The sequence below is a fragment of the Ranitomeya imitator genome, chromosome 10 (genome assembly GCF_032444005.1).
Source record: "Ranitomeya imitator isolate aRanImi1 chromosome 10, aRanImi1.pri, whole genome shotgun sequence".
Taxonomy (NCBI): domain Eukaryota; kingdom Metazoa; phylum Chordata; class Amphibia; order Anura; family Dendrobatidae; genus Ranitomeya; species Ranitomeya imitator.
The window spans coordinates 68,310,452-68,332,970 of record NC_091291.1 but is presented as its reverse complement, the minus strand read 5'-3'; the positions used below and the strand labels follow the sequence as shown (position 1 = coordinate 68,332,970).

Below are 22,519 nucleotides of genomic sequence, written 5' to 3'. Positions count from 1 at the left end.
TACTAATCTAAATAAATATTGACCTGAGTACTGAGGGCCATTTTACCCTATTGAAATACTTACCCTAGGTCAATTAATATATATATTTTTTTTCCTGTATTTTTTCTTAATTATTAGGCATTTTTTTTGCCCTTTTCTTGGCTAGATAGAGGCTGTATGTGTGTGGGGTTTGGGGTTTGGGAAGTTGGCAGGGACACCCAGGGCTAGGAGGGACAGCCGACGAGGTGTGGGGGCGCCACATCGATTTCTAGGGTGCCAACCTCCACTGACAGGAAGGGTGTATCTAATTAGGAGCCCTCTAGGGAACTGTGTAGGCATACATTTTCCTTCCTTTTTTCCACTTTTTGCATTGCTGTGCCCTGTGTCCACTGGCTCGCCCAACCCTGGGTGTGGGTATTTTGTATTTATTGTTCAATGATGGTCAGCATCTTTTAATGCATATCTATTAAAAGTATTTTTAAGGGTTTTTTCTTTTTGTTTTTTTTCAGTAATTATACCCTTTATCTATTTAGTTTTGGTTTTCTTGTTAGATCTCCTCTAGAGCAGTGATTTTTGGGGCCTGTCGCTGGGCAACATGGACTTTCAACTCCCTCCAAAGGTTTTCTATGGGGTTGAGATCTGGAGACTGGTTAGGCCACTCCAGGACCTTCATATGCTTCTTATAAAACCCACTCCTTTATTGCCCTGGTGATGTGCTTGGGATCATTGTCTATGCAGGCCATTCACTAGGTCCCCCCGTGTGGTTCTGGGATTTTTGCTCACTGTTCTTGTGATCATTTTGACCCCACGGGATGAGATCTTGTGTGGAGCCCCAGATCGAGGGAGATTAACAGTGCTCTTGTATGTCTTCCATTTTCTTATTATTGCCCCCACAGTTGATTTCATCACACCAACCTGCTTGCCTATTGTAGATTCAGTCTTCCCAGCCTGGTGCCTGGCTACAATTTTGTTTCTGGTGTCCTTCGACAGCTCTTTGATTTTCACCGTAGTGGAGTGTGACTGTTTGAGGTTGTGGATAGGTGTATTTTATATTGATAACAGGTGCCATTACTACAAGTAATGAGTGGAGGACAGAGGAGGCTCTTAAAGAAGAAGTTACAGGTCTGTGAGAGCCAGAAATCTTGCATGTTTTTAGGTAACCAAATACTTATTTTCCACCATAATATACAAAATAAATCTTGCCAAATCAGACAAGGTGATTGGATTTGTTTTCTCATTTTGACTCTTATAGTTGTGGTTTAGCTACGATGTCAATTACAGGACTCTCTCATCTTTTTAAGTGGAAGAAGTTGCATAATTGGTGGCTGACTAAATACTGTATATACTCGAGTATAAGCCGAGATTTTCAACCCAAATTTTTGGGCTGAAAGTGCCCCTCTTGGCTTATACTCGAGTCACGGTCTGTGGCAAGGTCGGCGGGTGAGGGGGAGAGAGGATTGTCGCATACTCACCTACTCCCGGCGCTCCTGACGCTCCCCCTGCCTGTCACACTGTCTTCGGGTGCCGCAGCTCTTCCCCTGTACAGCGGTCACGTGGGACCGCTCATTAAACTTATGAATATGGACGCCACTCCCATAAGGGTGGAGCCGCATATTCATTCCTCTAATGAGCGGTGCCAGTGACCACTGACAGAGGAAGAGCTGCGGCACCCGAAGACAGTGTGACAGGCAGGGGCAGCGTCAGGAGCGCCGGGACTAGGTGAGTATTTTATATTCACCTGTCCACGTTCCACACGCCGGGCACTGCTCCGTCTTCGCGTCCACTTGCACTGACTGTTCAGGTCAGAGGGCGCGATGACGTACTAGTGTGCGCGGCGCCCTCTGCCTGAACAGTCAGTGCGGAGAGACGCCGAGACGGGACGCTGAGGAGCTGCAAGCAAGAGAGGTATGTTTTTTTTAATTGCAGCAGCAGCGTTATATATGGCACAGATTTATATGGAGCGTCTATGGGGCCAAACTGAACGGTGCAGAGCATATTTGGCACAGATTTATGTGGAGCATCTATGGGGCCAAACTGAACGGTGCAGAGCATTCTATATGGGACACAGCTTTATAAGGAGCATCTATGGGGCCATAATGAACGGTGCAGAGCATTCTATATGGCACAGCTTTATATGGAGCATCTATAATGAATGGTGCAGAGCATATACAGTTAGGGCCAGAAATATTTGGACAGTGACACAAGTTTTGTTATTTTAGCTGTTTACAAAAACATGTTCAGAAATACAATTATATATATAATATGGGCTGAAAGTGCACACTCCCAGCTGCAATATGATAGTTTCCACATCCAAATCGGAGAAAGGGTTTAGGAATCATAGCTCTGTAATGCATAGCGTCCTCTTTTTCAAGGGACCAAAAGTAATTGGACAATGGACTCTAAGGGCTGCAATTAACTCTGAAGGCGTCTCCCTCGTTAACCTGTAATCAATGAAGTAGTTAAAAGGTCAGGGGTGGATTCCAGGTGTGTGGTTTTGCATTTGGAAGCTGTTGCTGTGAGCAGACAACATGCGGTCAAAGGAACTCTCAATTGAGGTGAAGCAGAACATCCTGAGGCTGAAAAAAAAGAAAAAATCCATCAGAGAGATAGCAGACATGCTTGGAGTAGCAAAATCAACAGTTGGGTACATTCTGAGAAAAAAGGAATTGACTGGTGAGCTTGGGAACTCAAAAAGGCCTGGGCGTCCACGGATGACAACAGTGGTGGATGATCGCCGCATACTTAATTTGGTGAAGAAGAACCCGTTCACAACATCAACTGAAGTCCAGAACACTCTCAGTGAAGTAGGTGTATCTGTCTCTATGTCAACAGTAAAGAGAAGACTCCATGACAGTAAATACAAAGGGTTCACATCTAGATGCAAACCATTCATCAATACCAAAAATAGACAGGCCAGAGTTAAATTTGCAGAAAAACACCTCAAGAAGCCAGCTCAGTTCTGGAAAAGTATTCTATGGACAGATGCGACAAAGATCAACCTGTACCAGAATGATGGGAAGAAAAAAGTTTGGAGAAGAAAGGGAACGGCACATGATCCAAGGCACACCACATCCTCTGTAAAACATGGTGGAGGCAACGTGATGGCATGGGCATGCATGGCTTTCAATGGCACTGGGTCACTTGTGTTTATTGATGACATAAGAGCAGACAAGAGTAGCCGGATGAATTCTGAAGTGTACCGGGATATACTTTCAGCCCAGATTCAGCCAAATGCTGCAAAGTTGATTGGACGGCGCTTCATAGTACAGATGGACAATGACCCCAAGCATACAGCCAAAGCTACCCAGGAGTTCATGAGTGCCAAAAAGTGGAACATTCTGCAATGGCCAAGTCAATCTCCAGATCTAAACCCAATTGAGCATGCATTTCACTTGCTCAAATCCAGACTTAAGACGGAAAGACCCACAAACAAGCAAGACCTGAAGGTTGCGGCTGTAAAGGCCTGGCAAAGCATTAAGAAGGAGGAAACCCAGCGTTTGGTGATGTCCATGGGTTCCAGACTTAAGGCAGTGATTGCCTCCAAAGGATTTGCAACAAAATATTGAAAATAAAAATATTTTGTTTGGGTTATGTTTATTTGTCCAATTACTTTTGACCTCCTAAAATGTGGAGTGTTTGTAAAGAAATGTGTACAATTCCTACATTTTCTATCAGATATTTTTGTTCAACCCTTCAAATTAAACGTTACAATCTGCACTTGAATTCTGTTGTAGAGGTTTCATTTCAAATCCAATGTGGTGGCATGCAGAGCCCAACTCGCGAAAATTGTGTCACTGTCCAAATATTTCTGGCCCTAACTGTATGGCACAGATTTATAAGGATCATCTATGGGGCCAAACTGAACGGTGCAGAGCATATATGGCACAGATTTATAAGGAGCATCTATGGGGCCAAACTGAACGGTGCAGAGCATATATGGCACAGCTTTATAAGGAGCATCTATGGGGCCATAATGAACGATGCAGAGCATTATATATGTGGCACAGCTTTATAAGGAGCATCTATGGGGCCATAATGAACAGTGCAGAGCATATATGGCACAGCTTTATAAGGAGCATCTATGGGGCCAAACTGAACGGTGCAGAGCATATATGGCACAGCTTTATAAGGAGCATCTATGGGGCCAAACTGAACGGTGCAGAGCATATATGGCACAGCTTTATAAGGAGCATCTATGGGGCCATAATGAACGATGCAGAGCATATATGGCACAGCTTTATAAGGAGCATCTATGGGGCCAAACTGAACGGTGCAGAGCATATATGGCACAGCTTTATAAGGAGCATCTATGGGGCCATAATGAACGATGCAGAGCATTATATATGTGGCACAGCTTTATAAGGAGCATCTATGGGGCCATAATGAACAGTGCAGAGCATTCTATATGGGGCACAGCTTTATATGGAGCATCTATGGGGCCATAATGAACGGTGCAGAGCATTATATGGGGCACAGCTTTATATGGAGCATCTATGGGGCCATAATGAACGGTATAGAGCATTCTATATGGCACAGCTTTATATGGAACCTCCTTTGGGGCAATAATGAACGGTATGGAGCATCTATTTTTATTTTTGAAATTCACCAGTAGCTGCTGCATTTTCCACCCTAGGCTTATACTCAAGTCAATAAGTTTTCCCAGTTTTTTGTGGCAAAATTAGGGGGGTCGGCTTATACTCGAGTATATACGGTACTTTTTTCCCCACTGTATGGCACATCCTTTACTGGGACTTTTCTGCTTTGTGTTAGGGAAACTTGACAATTAATATAATAATCTCCTATCACCTCTGAATCCATATACTGACCATTAGCCAAGATCACTTACTCTGACTTACTATGATTAAAGCTAGAGAAGAAGCCTCTGTCATTAATCATATGACTAGTTGTCCTAGAGTCTGTACACCATGCATGCTTTGATGTATTGGCATTAACAGTAAATGTAGCTTCAGTACTTGGTGTCATATCCTTTAGTTATTGCACTTTTAACTCTTTGATTATTATTTGCTTTATTAGCTTATGCATTCTAGCTTTGCAGACTCTGCAGTCAGCCTTTAGGTGCCTGTATAGTAGAACAAGGCACTCCTGAATGAAGGTGTACAAGCAGGGGCCCAATCCGTAATCCAATGTGACACAAAAAGATGCTAAGAACTTGTATGAGGTGCAGCTCGAGGTAATAGTTAAATCTCACTGCAGGTATGGCACCTATGCAAGTCAGCCCTTAGGTTTCCTGATTTATCGTTTCTATGTGCAAATGAGAATAATAATGATCCCTCTACAATTAGACAGCCCTTCAGATATTTGTAGACAGATATTAAGTCTCCTCTTAGCCTTCTTTTTGCAAGCTAAACATTCCCAGATCCTTTAACCGTTCATGGTAGGATATACTTTGCAGTCTGCTCACTATCCTGGTAGCTCTTCATGAAATTGCTCCAGTTTTTCAATGTCTTTTTTAAAATGGGTCTTTGGGTTTCTGGGCCCATAAAGTGCTGGTAGCGGATTAATCTCTGTACTGTCCAGCCGTTCAACAGTGAATATATACCGTATATACTCGAGTATAAGCCGAGAATTTCAGCCCATTTTTTTAGGTTGAAATTGCCCCTCTCGGCTTATACTCGAGTCATACTCAGGGGTCGGCAGGGGAGGTGGAGCAGCAGCTGTGTAATAATACTCACCTGCTCCTGGTGCGGTGTCCCTGGTTCTCCGGCGCCGGCAGCTTCTTCCTGTAGTGAGCAGTCACATGGTACCGTTCATTACAGTAATGAATATGGACCCGACCCCACTCCCATAGGGGTGGAGCCGCATACTAATTACTGTAATGAGCAGTACCATGTGACCGTTCAATACAGGAAGAAGCTGCCGGGGCCGGAGAACCAGGGACACCGCGCCAGTAGCATGTGAGTAACGCAGTGCGCGATATTCACCTGCTCCCCATTCCACCGCCGGCAGCAGCTGCGTCTTCCCCATCCTCTGCAGTGACGCTCAGGTCAGAGGGCGCGGTGACGCGATTATTGTGCGCACCGCCCTCTGCCTGAACCGTAAAAAATACTCGGCGGACACCTGAGCGTGCTCGAGAAATCTCGAGTAACGAGTATATTCGCTCATCACTAAGAAGCACCCTTTTGATCTAGTACAGTCATGAGTCTTCTTGGGAATGATGCAACAAGTTTTTCCACACCTGGATTTGGGGATCCTCTGCCATTCTTCCTTTCAGATCCTCTCCAGTTCCATCAGGTTGGATGGTGAATGTTGGCAGACAGCCATTTTCAGATCTCTCCAGAGATGCTCAATTGGGTTTAGGTCAGGGATCTGGCTGGGCCAGTCAAAAATGGTCACAGAGTTGTTCTGAAGCCAGTCCTTTGTTATTTTAGCTGTGTGCTTAGTGTCATTGTCTTGTAGAAGGTGAACCTTCGGCCAAGTCTGAGGTCCAGAGCACTCTGGAAGAGGTCTTCATCCAGGATATCGCTGTACTTGGCTGCATTCATGTTTCCTTCAATGACAACCAGTCATCCTGTCCCTGCAGCTGAAAAACATAACCATAGCATGATGCTGCCACCACCATGTTTCACTTTTGGGATTGTATTGGGCAGGTGATTAGCAGTGCCTGGCTTTCTCCACACGTACCACTTAGAATTATCACCAAAAAAGGTCTATCTTCGTCTCATCAGACCAGAGAATCTTATTTCTCATAGCCTGGGAGTCCTTCATGTGTTTTATCAAACTCTACGCGGGCTTTTAAATTTGTCTTGCACTTGTCTTGAGGAGAGACTTCTGTCCGGCCACTCTGCCATAAAGGCCCGACTGGTGGAGGGCTGCAGTGATAGTTGACTTTGTGGAATTTTCTCCCATGTCCTTACTGCATCTCTGGAGCTCAGCCACAGTGATCTTCGGGTTCTTCTTTAGATCTCTAACCAAGGCTCTTCTCCCAAAATTGCTCAGTTTGGCTGGATGGCCAGGTCTAGGAAGACTGGTGGTCCCAAACTTCTTCCATTTAAGGATTATGAAGGTCACTGTGCTCTTAGGAGAATTGAGTACTGCAGAAATTCTGTTGTAACCTTGTCCAGATCTGTGCCTTGCCACAATTCTGTCTCTGTGAGCTTCTTGGCCAGTTCCTTTGACCTCATGATTCTCATTTGGTCTGACATGCACTGTGAGGTCTTCTATAGACAAGGGAAAAAAAAGGAATGTAGTCAGCTTACCGCTCTTAGAAGGAATCCCCAGAGCTGCCAACGCCCAGCACGGATCGAGGTGAGCGCCCACAGCAAATGGAGATAAGAAGAGAAATGATCCAGCTGAAGGCGGAGGTGGTTCAAACTTTGTGAGACTTTATTAAACAACTAAAACGATATATCTTTCTTCAAAAAAGTCTTTGCATAGCAAACACCTGGCACACCAGTAAGGAGGATCAACGCGTTTCAACTATAAAGTCTTACTCATGATCTACCTAATAGTGCATTGAAAACATATTTATAGTGTGCACAAGACATTGATTGGACAGACAATTAAAAATGCAAACAAGCATGTATAAATGTATAAAGAAGTAATCACCGGTTAAGAATATCATAGAAATAACTTAAATTGACATAGTAAATACCCTTAAGGAACATTGCTTGAACATTACTTAAACATTAATTAGTAATGCTTTATTAAATCATGTCTAGCATTAAGGCCATAGGGAATACGTGTGTCAAGCATAAACATCCATGCCCCCCTGTGCTGCTGGCAGACACATGCCCCCCCTGTGCTGCTGGCAGACACATGCCCCCCCTGTGCTGCTGGCAGACACATGCCCCCCCTGTGCTGCTGGCAGACACATGCCCCCCCTGTGCTGCTGGCAGACACATGCCCCCCCTGTGCTGCTGGCAGACACATGCCCCCCCTGTGCTGCTGGCAGACACATGCCCCCCCCCCGTGCTGCTGGCAGGCACATGATAAAATAACAAACACTTAGCTCACCTTCCAATGATGGCTCTGTGCTCACAGCTCCTCCGTTGTGCTTCCTGTTTCCCAGGCATCGGATCATGTGACCTGGGCACACAGTGATGTCATCACTGTGCTGTGCCAATCACATGATCGGATGTCAGCACAGACACTGGAAGCGCCAACGAGGAGCTGTGAGCACGGAGCCATCATCGGAAGGTGAGTTAAGTGTTTGTTATTTTATCATCTGCCTGCCAGCAGCACGGGGGGCATGTGTCTGCCAGCAGCACGGGGGGGGCATGTCTTCCAGCAGCACAGAGGGTGCATGTGTCTTCCAGCAGCACAGGGGGGGGGCATGTGTCTGCCAGCAGCACAGGGGGGGGCATGTGTGCACAGGGTGGGGCATGTGTCTGCCAGCAACAGGGGGGGGGCATGTGTCTGCCAGCAGTACAGGGGGGGCATGTATCTGCCAGCAATACAGGGGGGCATGTGTCTGCCAGCAGTACAGGGGGGGGCATGTGTCTGCCAGCAGTACAGGGGGGGGCATGTGTCTGCCAGCAGTACAGGGGGTGTATCGACAATTACCGCACACTTGGAACTGGTATGATGCAAAAATATTTAACAAGTTTATTGTGCTCACAAATCAGATTGCCACAAAAGAAAAAAGTGCAGATAGAAACCCAATGTTTCGACCCTCCCGGGTCTTATTCATGGGGTTATTACGGGAGTAAAGAAAAAAGATTTAGATCTAGCAATATCAACAGAGATAAAAACAATGCTGTATCATGTGAATAGGCTAAAATACACACAAGATATACACACCAATACGTGAAATATAGGTAAGCAAACAAATGATATTTACAAATATTTACAAAAAAGAGGAGCCAGAGATGGCTGGAGACCACTGATAAAGAGCAACAATCTTTGCTAAAACCATCTGCAACATTGATCAAAGTAGTAGATATTTGGAATAAAGATGAGGCATAAGCTAGTTACCTTGATGCACGTTTAGATACATGTATGGGTGGCAGGCATAGGGCAGGAAGTCCCTTGATATGTAAGCTGTCACTATGGTGGATAATGACATAGCCGAGTTACATAGAGCTACATATGAATGAAACATATCTATAATATAAGGCTGGGAGCGTCACTCTGTCCGAAGCCTTTATAGACTGCGCAAGTGCAAGCGCCGGCGCAGTCTGGCCCCCACAGAGTGACGCTCCCAGGGGATCGCGGTATGCGTAAACACTGAACGCACACCGCGATCTCCAACGGAGAAGCAGGGATGTGCTAGGAGGGTGAGTATAAGCTATATTCACCTGGCCCATTCCAGCGCTGCGCGCCGCTCCTCTTCCGGGTCCTCTGCCTGTGATGTTCACAGTTCAGAGGGCGGGATGACGCGCTTAATGCGCGCCGCCCTCTGACTGAACAGTCACAGCCAGAGGACCCGGAACACGGAGCGGCACGCAGCGCCGGATCAGGGTCAAGTGAGTATAGCAAGTGTTGGGGGCCTGAGCTAGCGGTGACTCCGGCACCTGACCCCCACAGCGCGCTGGTGTCCCCGCCTGCTCAGGCCCCCCAGCACTCGGCGCCCAGCGACGATAGGTGAGTATGTTATTTTTTTTTTATATATCGCAGCAGTATCCGGGGCATATAATACTATGGAGTATCTTATGGGGGCCATCAACATTTATGAAGCAGTGTACGTGGCATATACGGGGCATATACTATGGAGCATCTTATGGGGGCCATCAACATTTATGAAGCAGTGTACGGGGCATATACTATGGAGCATCTTATGGGGGCCATAAACCTTTATGGAGCAGTGTACGGGGTATTTACTATGGAGCATCTTATGGGGGCCATAAACCTTTATGGAGCAGTGTACGGGGCATATACTATGGAGCATCTTATGGGGGCCATCAACCATAATGGAGCAGCGTACGGGGCATATACTATGGAGCATCTTATGGGGGCCATCAACCATAATGCAGCAGCATACGGGGCATATACTATGGAGCATCTTATGGGGGCCATCAACCATAATGCAGCAGCATAGGAGGCATATACTATGGAGCATCTTATGGGGGCCATGAACCATAATGGAGCAGCATATGAGGCATATACTATGGAGCATCTTATGGGGGCCATCAACCATAATGGAGCAGCATATGGATGGGAGCAGCAAATTACAGAACGGTGGCGCTGGATGGGAGCAGCACATGACAGAACGGGGGCGCAGGATGGGAGCAGCACATGACAGAATAGGGCAGCACATGACAGAAACGGGGGTGCAGGATGGCAGCAGCACATGACAGAACGAGGGTGCAGGATGGAAGCAGCACATGACAGAACGGGGGTGCAGGATGGGAGCAGCACATGACAGGATGGGGGCGCAGGATGGGAGCAGCAAATGACAGGATGGGGGTGCAGGATGGGAGAATCGGAAATGAGTCCCCTCTGACCGGAAGTGACGCATCGCTCTGTGTAAGAGACAACGCGCATGGGCAATAGGTGCTGGGTGCTTGTGTGGGCGCCAGAATGCCAGGAGCTAGGTGTGACCGTCTCTGGTCACATGTATAATTGCACCAATAGGATTGCTTGTCAGCGCCTGTGTAAATCTATGTGGTCATCCGTATAGCTGCATGGATGGGACTGTTCTAAGTGTCTGTATACGTCTGGCTGTGCATACCTCTGTGGCCATATGTATAACCGTACACACACACGTGCCTCAGTGTGTAAGCCTGGGGACGTGATGCCTATTCCTGTGGTCATATAGGTGGCTGTATAGATAGGATTGCTGTGGGAACCCGTGAAGCCCCATATGCGGTCACACATCTATATATACAGTGGGGCAAAAAAGTATTTAGTCAGTCAGCAATAGTGCAAGTTCCACCACTTAAAAAGATGAGAGGCGTCTGTAATTTACATCATAGGTAGACCTCAACTATGGGAGACAAACTGAGAAAAAAAATCCAGAAAATCACATTGTCTGTTTTTTTTATCATTTGTTTTGCATATTATGGTTGAAAATAAGTATTTGGTCAGAAACAAACAATCAAGATTTCTGGCTCTCACAGACCTGTAACTTCTTCTTTAAGAGTCTCCTCTTTCCTCCACTCATTACCTGTAGTAACGGCACCTGTTTAAACTTGTTATCAGTATAAAAAGACACCTGTGCACACCCTCAAACAGTCTGACTCCAAACTCCACTATGGTGAAGACCAAAGAGCTGTCAAAGGACACCAGAAACAAAATTGTAGCCCTGCACCAGGCTGGGAAGACTGAATCTGCAATAGCCAACCAGCTTGGAGTGAAGAAATCAACAGTGGAAGCAATAATTAGAAAATGGAAGACATACAAGACCACTGATAATCTCCCTCGATCTGGGGCTCCACGGAAAATCCCACCCCGTGGGGTCAGAATGATCACAAGAACGGTGAGCAAAAATCCCAGAACCATGCGGGGGGACCTAGTGAATGAAATGCAGAGAGCTGGGACCAATGTAACAAGGCCTACCATAAGTAACACACTACGCCACCATGGACTCAGATCCTGCAGTGCCAGACGTGTCCCACTGCTTAAGCCAGTACATGTCCGGGCCCGTCTGAAGTTTGCTAGAGAGCATTTGGATGATCCAGAGGAGTTTTGGGAGAATGTCCTATGGTCTGATGAAACCAAACTGGAACTGTTTGGTAGAAACACAACTTGTCGTGTTTGGAGGAAAAAGAATACTGAGTTGCATCCATCAAACACCATACCTACTGTAAAGCATGGTGGTGGAAACATCATGCTTTGGGGCTGTTTCTCTGCAAAGGGGCCAGGACGACTGATCCGGGTACAAGAAAGAATGAATGGGGCCATGTATCGTGAGATTTTGAGTGCAAACCTCCTTCCATCAGCAAGGGCATTGAAGATGAAACGTGGCTGGGTCTTTCAACATGACAATGATCCAAAGCACACCGCCAGGGCAACGAAGGAGTGGCTTCGTAAGAAGCATTTCAAGGTCCTGGAGTGGCCTAGCCAGTATCCAGATCTCAACCCTATAGAAAACCTTTGGAGGGAGTTGAAAGTCCGTGTTGCCAAGCGAAAAGCCAAAAACATCACTGCTCTAGAGGAGATCTGCATGGAGGAATGGGCCAACATACCAACAACAGTGTGTGGCAACCTTGTGAAGACTTACAGAAAACGTTTGACCTCTGTCATTGCCAACAAAGGATATATTACAAAGTATTGAGATGAAATTTTGTTTCTGACCAAATACTTATTTTCCACCATAATATGCAAATAAAATGTTAAAAAAACAGACAATGTGATTTTCTGGATTTTTTTTTCTCAGTTTGTTTCCCATAGTTGAGGTCTACCTATGATGTAAATTACAGACGCCTCTCATCTTTTTAAGTGGTGGAACTTGCACTATTGCTGACTGACTAAATACTTTTTTGCCCCACTGTATATATATATATATATATATATATATATACACAAGCATGCATGCACATATATACACATGCATACACACACACAAAAAACCGTGGTTGCACAACTGTATGGATAGAGCCGCAATAGGAGCCTGTAGAGGTCCTATATATGTGTCAGGAGGCGCAATGCGAAAATTACATATGAAGTAGCCAATTATGCATGGGATACTAGTGGGTACACATATACAGGGCTACTCTTGTATAACTTGTGTGTATTTTAGCCTATTCACATGATACAGCATTGTTTTTATTGATATTGCTAGATCTAAATCTTTTTTCTTTACTCCCGTAGTAACCCCATGAATAAGACCCGGGAGGGTCGAAACATTGGGTTTCTATCTGCACTTTTTTCTTTTGTGGCAATCTGATTTGTGAACACAATAAACTTGTTAAATATTTTTGCATCATACCAGTTCCAAGCATGCGGTAATTTTCGATACATGACTGTTTTGGACCACATGGTCTGTTTTACCAGCACCTACTTGTCATTGACCTGAGTGCACACCATTATCCCCCTTATAGCAGTACAGGGGGGGCATGTGTCTGCCAGCAGCACGGGGGGCATGTGTCTGCCAGCAGCACGGGGGGCATGTGTCTGCCAGAACAGGGGGGGGCATGTGTCTGCCAGCAGCACGGGGGGCATGTGTCTGCCAGCAGCACGGGGGGCATGTATCTGCCAGCAGCATGGGGGGGCATGTGTCTGCCAGCAGCACAGGGGGGGCATGTGTCTGCCAGCAGCACGGGGGGCATGTGTCTGCCAGCAGCACAGGGAAGGGGCATGTGTCTGCCAGAACAGGGGGGGCATGTGTCTGCCAGCAGCATGGGGGGCATGTGTCTGCCAGCAGCACGGGGGGCATGTGTCTGCCAGCAGCATGGGGGGGCATGTGTCTGCCAGAACAGGGGGGGCATGTGTCTGCCAGCAGCACGGGGGGCATGTGTCTGCCAGCAGCACAGGGGGGCTTGGGTCTGCCAGCAGCACAGGGAGGGGGGCATGTGTCTGCCAGCAGTACAGGGGAGGGCATGTGTCTGCCAGCAGAACAAAGGGGGCATGTGTCTGCCAGCAGCACGGGGGGCATGTGTCTGCCAGCAGCATGGGGGGCATGTGTCTGCCAGCAGCACGGGGGGCATGTGTCTGCCAGGAGCACAGGGGGCATGGGTCTGACAGCAGCACAGGGGGGCATGTGTCTGCCAGCAGTACAGGGGAGGGCATGTGTCTGCCAGCAGCACAGGGGGGCTTGGGTCAGACAGCAGCACAGGGGGGGGCATGTGTCTGCCAGCAGCACGGGGGGGCATGTGTCTGCCAGCAGCACAGGGGGGCTTGGGTCTGACAGCAGCACAGGGGGGGCATGTGTCTGCCAGCAGTACAGGGGAGGGCATGTGTCTGCCAGCAGTACAGGGGAGGGCATGTGTCTGCCAGCAGAACAATGGGGGCATGTGTCTGCCAGCAGTACAGGGGAGGGCATGTGTCTGCCAGCAGAACAAAGTGGGCATGTGTCTGCCAGCAGCACGGGGGGCATGTGTCTGCCAGCAGTACAGTGGGGGCATGTGTCTGCCAGCAGCACATGGGGGCATGTGCCAGCACAAGGATGGGGGTTATATAGATACCAGGATGAGGGACATATGATAACACTGGCATTATAAGACAGACCCCCATTTAACATAAAAAATCATTTTTTTCTCTTTTTCTTCACCAAATTTGGGGGTGCGTCTTATAATCAGGTGCGTCTTATAAAGCGAAAAATACGGTAACTTTATTTTTTTGCCAATTGATCTGTGTGAGGGCTTAATACAGGAGAGTCAAATTCTTTTTTACACTTTTTTTTACATTTTAAGATTGAGAAAAGGCAGGTGAATTATTTTTTAACTTTTTTTTATACATTTTTAATTATACCTTGCAAAAGGACTTTATCCTGTGATTGTTTGGTTGCAGGTAACAATGCACTGATCCTACATTACTTCTGAATTGCAGTGCATTGAACACTTAGCAATATTTTATGAAGCCCTGTGGCAAGATTTTAAAGTAATAAACAGAGGGCAAACATTCACTAGGCTCCGGGCTGACATAGGAACCTTGATACCCTGCTTACGTGTGGTGTGTGTGGGAGGGTGATGGAGTTAAATTGGGCTCCCACATGTACCCATTTAGATGTTGCGGTCCTCACGTAAGAGCTCAAGTGGAGTGATCAGAGCTAGCTACAGTTAGCGGCATGTGTCATCTGTATAACACAGCCAACACTGGATGTGTTTGGAGAGGTCTCAGCAGTCGCTCCTCACAGCACGACCCAACAGGAGATGTATGTGTATGTCACTTGTTGGAAAGGGATTATTAAGCAGGAGTCAAGTAAACAGTACGGTTATATTTCCTGCAAGTTAGAGATAAAGGGATTGGCACTTTCAATTTATTTTTTCAAATGTGTTGGGATACAATTTTGTGACATTTACTAATATCACTCTTACAGGTTCTCCTCCTTTATGAAGCAGCTCCTTTTCGTTAGTGCATCCGTCCTCTCGGACTATACAGCACTCCTGGCAGTACAATGTCTATGAGTAGAGGAGCATAAAATCAGACCTGCCTGCTAAAAAAAAAAAAAACAGTTTTCCCGTATGAAATCATTTTCAGTTGACAGTTGGTGAAGGTTCTTGAATTATGATTTTTGTTTTTCTTTACAGTTTTATCAATCTTTTAGGGTATGTGCACACGATGCAGATTTAGTGCAGAAAAATCTGCTGCAGTTCTGCACTAAATCTGCATCTCCTGGCAGAATCTGCAGGTGCGTTTTTTATGCGTTTTTGATGCGTTTTTTATGCGTTTTTTATGCGTTTTTTGAGCACAAATCTGCACAAAAAACGCATGAAAAACGCATGAAAAACGCATGAAAAACGCATCAAAAACGCATGAAAAACGCATCAAAAACGCACCTGCAGATTTCTATTATGGAGGGGTGCAGAAACGCTGCAGAACTGCACAAAAGAAGTGACAGGCACTTCTTTGAAAACTGCAGCGTTTCTGCACAGATTTTTCTGCACCATGTGCACAGCTTTTTTTTTTTCCCATTGATTTACATTGTACTGTGATCACAGTGCAGTTCTGCAGCGTTTCTGCTGCAGAAAAATCTGCAGCAGTTCTGCACTAAATCTGCATCGTGTGCACATACCCTTAACTATTTTCTACTATTTGAACAAAGTTATTTAATTGTTTGTATGTAACGTTGTGCAGTGTGGTAGCCATGACCAGGTTCTTACCTTTCACGCCTCATCATGCTACATGAAGATGGGCATCCTGGCTGGGTGTGTGGGCTTCATCTATGCCCTATGCCATTGTAGGCCGCGTGATGCCAGTGACATCAGCTGGCCAGGTCCAGGTGTTGAAAGATTCAATGAGGGAGACCACCAGTCAACAATAAACAGTTTTTTACTGAACAGCATGTACGATAGCAGGTGCATAACTTCATGAATGGTTCTTTTAGAACATGGAGCACCTTCACACACATTTTCTGCTTTCCTTTTCTAGGCCCACTTTCCTCTGTCTCAGCTAACATCTGTACCTCCAACACTACCCACCACAGTACTTTTGGAGTCACTCTAGTAACCAATACCAGTACTCCAGTTTAGGAAGTAAGAGTCCTGTACTCCACGTCGTTCTTTCCCCTTTAGGGGAGGTAGATTGCCACTATGGCCTTTACTTCGCTTCTCTGCTTGCTGACACCTTGGAACTCCCACCCGCGGCACTCTCGTCATCTCACGTTCCCTGTTCCACTTAGGCCGGCGTCACACTCAGCGTATAAAAATACGGTCTGTAATTTACGGCCGTAATACGCAGAAAAGTCCCCAAAATAGTGGTCCGTATCTCATCCGTAGGCAGGGTGTGTCAGCGTATTTTGCACATGGCATCCTCCGTATGTAATCCGTATGGCATCCGTACTGCGAGATTTTCTCGCAGGCTTGCAAAACTGACATACGGACATACAATGGATCCATGTTCTCAAAAAATCTTAAAAACATATATACTGACTATATATATAGTGAAAAAAACAGAACAGTATCAAAATACTACCTTAGAAAAAGTGCAAAGCTTCCCAAGCCACTGTTCATGGCGGCTCAAAATATAAAAAAAAAAAAAGGAAAACAGCACTACAAAAATGAAAAAAACGTGGACTTTATTGCCCGAATGGCGTGGCAACGTTTCGGATATAGTATCCTTTCTCAAGCAGTGGTTACATAAAAGTGTCAGGTTCTTATACAAAACACATGCATAGCTCATTAACAATATCATTAAATTACATATCAAATATTCTTCATAAATGTGAAAGTGACAGGTGGGAAAAAAAGTGCATCAGTGCGTTATTCGAAAATCCTTTTGGATTTTTCATATACACATATAAATACTCAAGCATACTAGTGCATTATATAAAAATACATTAAGTACTCAATTATGCTAATTAAATACGCCAGGTGTCCCAATTCATGAAGCGCCATCAGAAAAACTCACATGTGTATATTTCCTGTAAGCGCCATGTCCACGGCGTTGTCAGTCTGCCCCTGCCCCTGCATGCTGCGATTTTCTACGGCCGTAGAACACCGTATGATATGGATCAGTAAAATACGGCTGATAGGAGCTGGGGCATAGAGAAACATTGTACCGTATGCAATCCATATTTTCAGCACCTCTCTTACGTCCGTAAAACACGGTAGTGTGACGCCGGCCTTAGGCTCACTACCTCTCTGAGTTGCAAACTTGTGGGGCCATACTGTTAGGTATCCTGTCGCAGAACCCATCTTTGGTGTATCACAGTGTTTTTCTGTTGCTTTTCCTCTTCCCTACTCCATATCTCACTAACCACTGCCTTGGCCTCCACCCATGTCAGGAACACACATGTGACGCAGCTCGGCTCACTAATCCGACCTTCGGTCTGCTTTCACTGCAGGCTCAGCCCTATCTGACGTTCTGACAGAAAATTGTCTCTGTCCCTAAAGTTTAACTACTCCCACTCTGGGCTGGTCCCAAACATTAGCCCTAACTCTCCCTACTGTCTGTCAAACTACAGCATTGTTAGTAATAACAGATGTCTCGATACACATCACAACAATGCGCGAGTCCTCAAGGAGGAACGTGGGCAGTGTGTGGCCCTTCTTACATGTATAATACACTGCAATATTTCTGTAAACTACAAAGTTTTGTCATTTTACTGATCTACTTCTATAAAGTCCAGATATAGGCAGTTGACAACTGATCAGCACCTGAGATGCTGGGAGACAGAGTCCTTAACCTCATCTGACCACTTAGATGCCATGTTTGCTATTGACCAAAGGCTTATACCATTATCCCACTCCCACAGTTAGAGGTGGGTGGCAGCGGTATGATAACATCTGATCCCTCCATACATGGGCACATGGCATCCACAGTACATGTACATCAGATGTCAGGAAGGGATTAAGCAGGCACATTTTCCTAACCTAAAGGCAAATTACAGAATCTGCTTTCATGAGCTATAAGGTTTCCAATTAAAGCTGCAAGAAGGCAATTAGCGGAGACAAGCTAAACTAAAGCATGAGAAGCGACTAGCAGCAGAGAGTAAGACGATTCCTCAAAGATCTTGTTTCATCTCTACAGCGCGACCTGAAAAACTGGTCTAATAGGCAGGATTTGGCAGTGCCTGAAATAATGGATATATTTAAGAAGGATTGGATCTGTCTTGTAGGGTTGCTGGTATTCATGGAAAATGTTGATTCAGGATCTGTCTGACTGGCCACCAGAGTTTCTTTTTTTTCACTTTATTGTGCCATTTAAGGGAAACCAGTCACTAAATCCTAAGCCACTTAACTGTCACATAACATTTTAACCCATGGCAAAAGGTTTCGAAAAATGTGTTTTTCTGAACTGTCCTGTGCACAATAAAGCATAAAATACAGTTCTAAAATGGTGATGAGACCACAGCCGGCATATCTCACATCAATGAGTTTGCAGGACATGCGGTCCCACCACATGAGACAGCAGTCAGGACAGAGCCGCATGGCCCTGAGGAGGCACAGGATTCTACAACTCATCTTCTACTTCACGCCGCCGCAAGGAATGGATTACACAGGGGCATTTATAGAAAACTACTGGCATCTGGTGTAACAACATGGTTGCAGTTTAGGAGAAGGAAATGTTGTGACATCATCTGAGATTAACTTAAATGTATTTTCCACACAAATAAAGTATGCTTAACCAATAAATCATGGAACATTAATAACTTCCACAGTTGGATGTGCTAAAAAAATGAACCTGTGCTGAGATAATCTTATAAATGTGCCCCTGCTGTGTACTGTGTAATGTCAGTGTCTGGCCGTACAGGGACATGGTCTGATCATACCACAGTTCCTGGGCAGGGGGGGAAGCAAAAGTGTATGTGCGCACATTGCGGATTTGCCTGTGGAATTTTCTGTGTGGATTCTTCTCTCTTGGCAGAAAACGCAGTTGAAAATCTGCATGGCTTTGATGAGTTTTTGATGCGGATTTTCATGCAGATTTTTTAAAAATATATTATTTCACACAAGAAAAAAGAATTGTGATTTAATTTGTCCAAATTCTTCTTTTACGTACTCCATTGAAGAATTATGTTTACAGATAGATAGATAGATAGATAGATAGATAGATAGATAGATAGATACAGTTGTGGAAAAAAGTATTGACACCCCTGCAATTCTGTCAGGTAATACTCCGTTTCTTCCTGAAATTGATTGCAAACACAAATTCTTTGTTATTATTATCTTCATTTAATTTGTATTAAATGAAAAAACACAAAAAGAATTGTCCTAAAGCCAAATTGGATATAATCCCACACCAAACATAGAAAAGGGGGTGGACAAAAGTATTGGCACTGTTCGAAAAATCATGTGATGCTTCTCTGATTTGTGTAATTATTAACAGCACCTGTAACTTACCTGTGGCACCTAACAGGTGTTGGCAATAACTAAATCACACTTGCAGCCAGTTGAAAGTTGACTCAACCTCTGTCCTGTGTCCTTGTGTGTACCACACTGAGCATGGAGAAAAGAAAGAAGACCAAAGAACTGTCTGAGGACTTGAGAAACCAAATTGTGAGGAAGCATGAGCAATCTCAAGGCTACAAGTCCATCTCCAAAGACCTGAATGTTCCTATGTCTACCGTGCGCAGTGTCATCAAGAAGTTTAAAGCCCATGCCACTGTGGCTAACCTCCTTAGATGTGGACGGAAAAGAAAAATTGACAAGAGATTTCAACGCAAGATTGTGCGGATGTTGGATAAAGAACCTCGACTAACATCCAAACAAGTTCAAGCTGCCCTGCAGTCCGAGGGTACAGCAGTGTCAACCCGTACTATCCGTCGGCATCTGAATGAAATGGGACTGTATGGTAGGAGACCCAGGAAGACCCCACTTCTTACCCCGAGACATAAAAAAGCCAGGCTGGAGTTTGCCAAAACTTACCTGAAAAAGCTTAAAACGTTTTGGAAGAATGTTCCCTGGTCAGATGAGACAAAAGTAGAGCTTTTTGGGCAAAGGCATCAACATAGAGTTTACACCTGGAGCAGTTTGCCAAAGAAGAATGGTCTAAAATTCCAGCAGAGCATTGTAAGAAACTCATTGATGGTTACTGGAAGAGGTTGGTCACAGTTATTTTGGCTAAAGGTTATGCAACCAAGTATTAGGCTGAGGGTGCCAATACTTGTGTCTGGCCCATTTTTGGAGTTTTGTGTGAAATGATCAATGTTTTGCTTTTTGCTTCATTCTCTTTTGTGTTTTTTCATTTAAGACAAATTAAATGAAGATAATAATACCAAAGAATTTGTGTTTGCAATCATTTTCAGGAAGAAACTGAGTATTATCTGACAGAATTGCAGGGGTGTCAATACTTTTGGCCACAACGATAGATAGATAGATAGATAGATAGATAGATAGATAGATAGATAGATAGATAGATAGATAGATAGATAGATAGATAGATAGATACTGTAGATAATAGGGACCAAAAAAATGGAAGGCAGCACTCCAGGTTTTATCAAAAAGCACTGCACTGCTTGAGAAAGGCTTTTGGAAGCCAAAAAGTTGCACCACGCCATGTGGGCCCAATAAAGTCAGCTTATTTTTTTGCTAAAACCTGGAGTGCTGCCTTCCATTTTTTTGGTTCCTGTATATTTGGCAAGTATATGGATTAGTTGCTTGGAGGCCTGTGCACCCATTTAATTGCATGTGCTGTTCCATTTTTTCTATCTAGATAGATAATAGATAGATGATAGATAGATAGATAGATAATACCAAGCCGATGTTAGTAATTAACATAATAAAATGGTACATAAAGAGTTAAATAAAGACACACACAAAATCGGCATTACTAAGGCCGGGGTCAGACTAGCGTATGACATCCGATGTGAGAGCATTGGATGCGATATGCTAATGACCCTCGGCTCCTGCTCTGCTGCTGAGTGTCAGCGTCTCCTCCATTGCCGGGGTCAGCGTATATCACACATCACTCGGATGATATCAATGTTGTGTCAATCGCGCCCATAGGCTTATATGGGTGCGAGTGAGCAGAGACTTAAGAAAACGGTGATGAGAGCTGCCCCATAGATGAATACTGGTCCGAGTGCTATGCGATGTTTTATGTTGTTTCCTCCAGGTTCTCTGGTTTCCTCCCACACTCCAGAGACATGCTGACAGGGAACTAGACTGTGAGCCCCCTTGGGGACAGCCCCGATGATGTCTGTAAAGCGCTGTGGAATTAAGGGCGCTATATAAATGAGTAAAATAAATAAATCAAGTCCAATGGTCAAAGCAGAAGAGACAGCAGAAAGTCTATAGTGCATTGGCCAGACAGTGTCCTATGTCACACAGATGTATGATGGAGGTTCGTTAGCTTCCCACTTTGTGGTTGGAGGATGCCAGCCATGTGTAATTACCCACTCAGGATTCATCTTTGTGTCATGCATCATTTACTTTGCTGCCTTGATTTAGTACTTAACCTATTTCCACATACAGACCTGTCATTGGTGAAAGGTGCTGGGAAGGACAGTGACTCATTGCTCAAAATGGGTGCGCCATTATGGTACCACAGCCTGCATAAGACAATATTATAGACAGACTAGAAATGTAATAATTACCATGATGCACGCTTGTGTCTCAATGCCGCACAAAATAACCGAGCGTCTTTCAGGGATGGACTTAAGTTCATCTTCCACTTCCGGAGTCAGCATGCTAAAACAGGTTTTAGTGTATTTTTTAATCCCATCAGTTCCAAGTTCAGGCACAGTAAGGCCAAGGCCTCTGGGATACTGCTCAGTTACAACCACTGGTATTTCCAATATCTTGGCAGTCTGTAAATAAAGGTGATATAACACGATGTTAATGATGGGCTGCATTCAGGTTATTACAAGTAAACGTCCAACAACCTTGCCACCTAAAGTGAGTCATTGGGAGCAGAGCGCTTTACTCCGCACTCCGTCACCGTATGTCTTTGTACCAGAATACAGTATTCAGACGCTTCCTCTGATGTGTCTATTCACAACAATGAGACAAACAGGCTCCAGAGGATGAAAAAAGGAAAACAGCATTCAATCATTTGTTTGTGGGCACAATAGTGCATTCGACGATGTAAAAAGATGGCCACTGATTACTGTGGCTACAGGCCGCCTTCAGACAAGCGTATACAAAAAACTCAATTTTTCATTAAGAAACAACAGATTTTTTTATCCAGATGTGTAAACCATGTGTAAACTGCATGTCTGTATTTTAAATCAGTATGTCATCTGTATGTCTATTTTTTTATCATGTCCGTGTGCCATCCACATGGCATTTGGTTTTTACAGGAACCAATTAATAAATATTAAAACTCCAAATACAGTTTCCTATGTTAATAATTGTAATCTGTGAAAAATGCATGATACACGGATGGTAACCTGTATATGATGAGTTATTTTGTGCGCTCCTTTACTTATAATTGGTGACTTCAATGTGAAATATGGATTAGAGTAGAGCATACTATTTTCACTTGCAGACCATCAGTCTGTGTGTAAAAACATCCATGTGAACTAGCACATTGAACAGTCAGAGTGATGGACAACTACAATCATATCATAAGGACAATTTGCTTTAAAGGGAACCTG

The 22,519-nt window shown here is 44.8% G+C and overlaps 1 protein-coding gene across 2 annotated transcripts in view; it reads right to left on the bottom strand.

Annotated features, from left to right (window-relative positions):
• ISOC2 (isochorismatase domain containing 2) overlaps positions 1–22,519 on the bottom strand; it is a 241,972-nt gene that overhangs the window by 76,054 nt on the left and 143,399 nt on the right. For both annotated transcript variants that reach the window (XM_069740720.1, XM_069740721.1), the window contains exon 3: positions 21,518–21,730. In XM_069740720.1, coding sequence (XP_069596821.1) covers positions 21,518–21,730 — 213 coding nt within the window. The remainder of the gene's footprint in view (positions 1–21,517; positions 21,731–22,519) is intronic.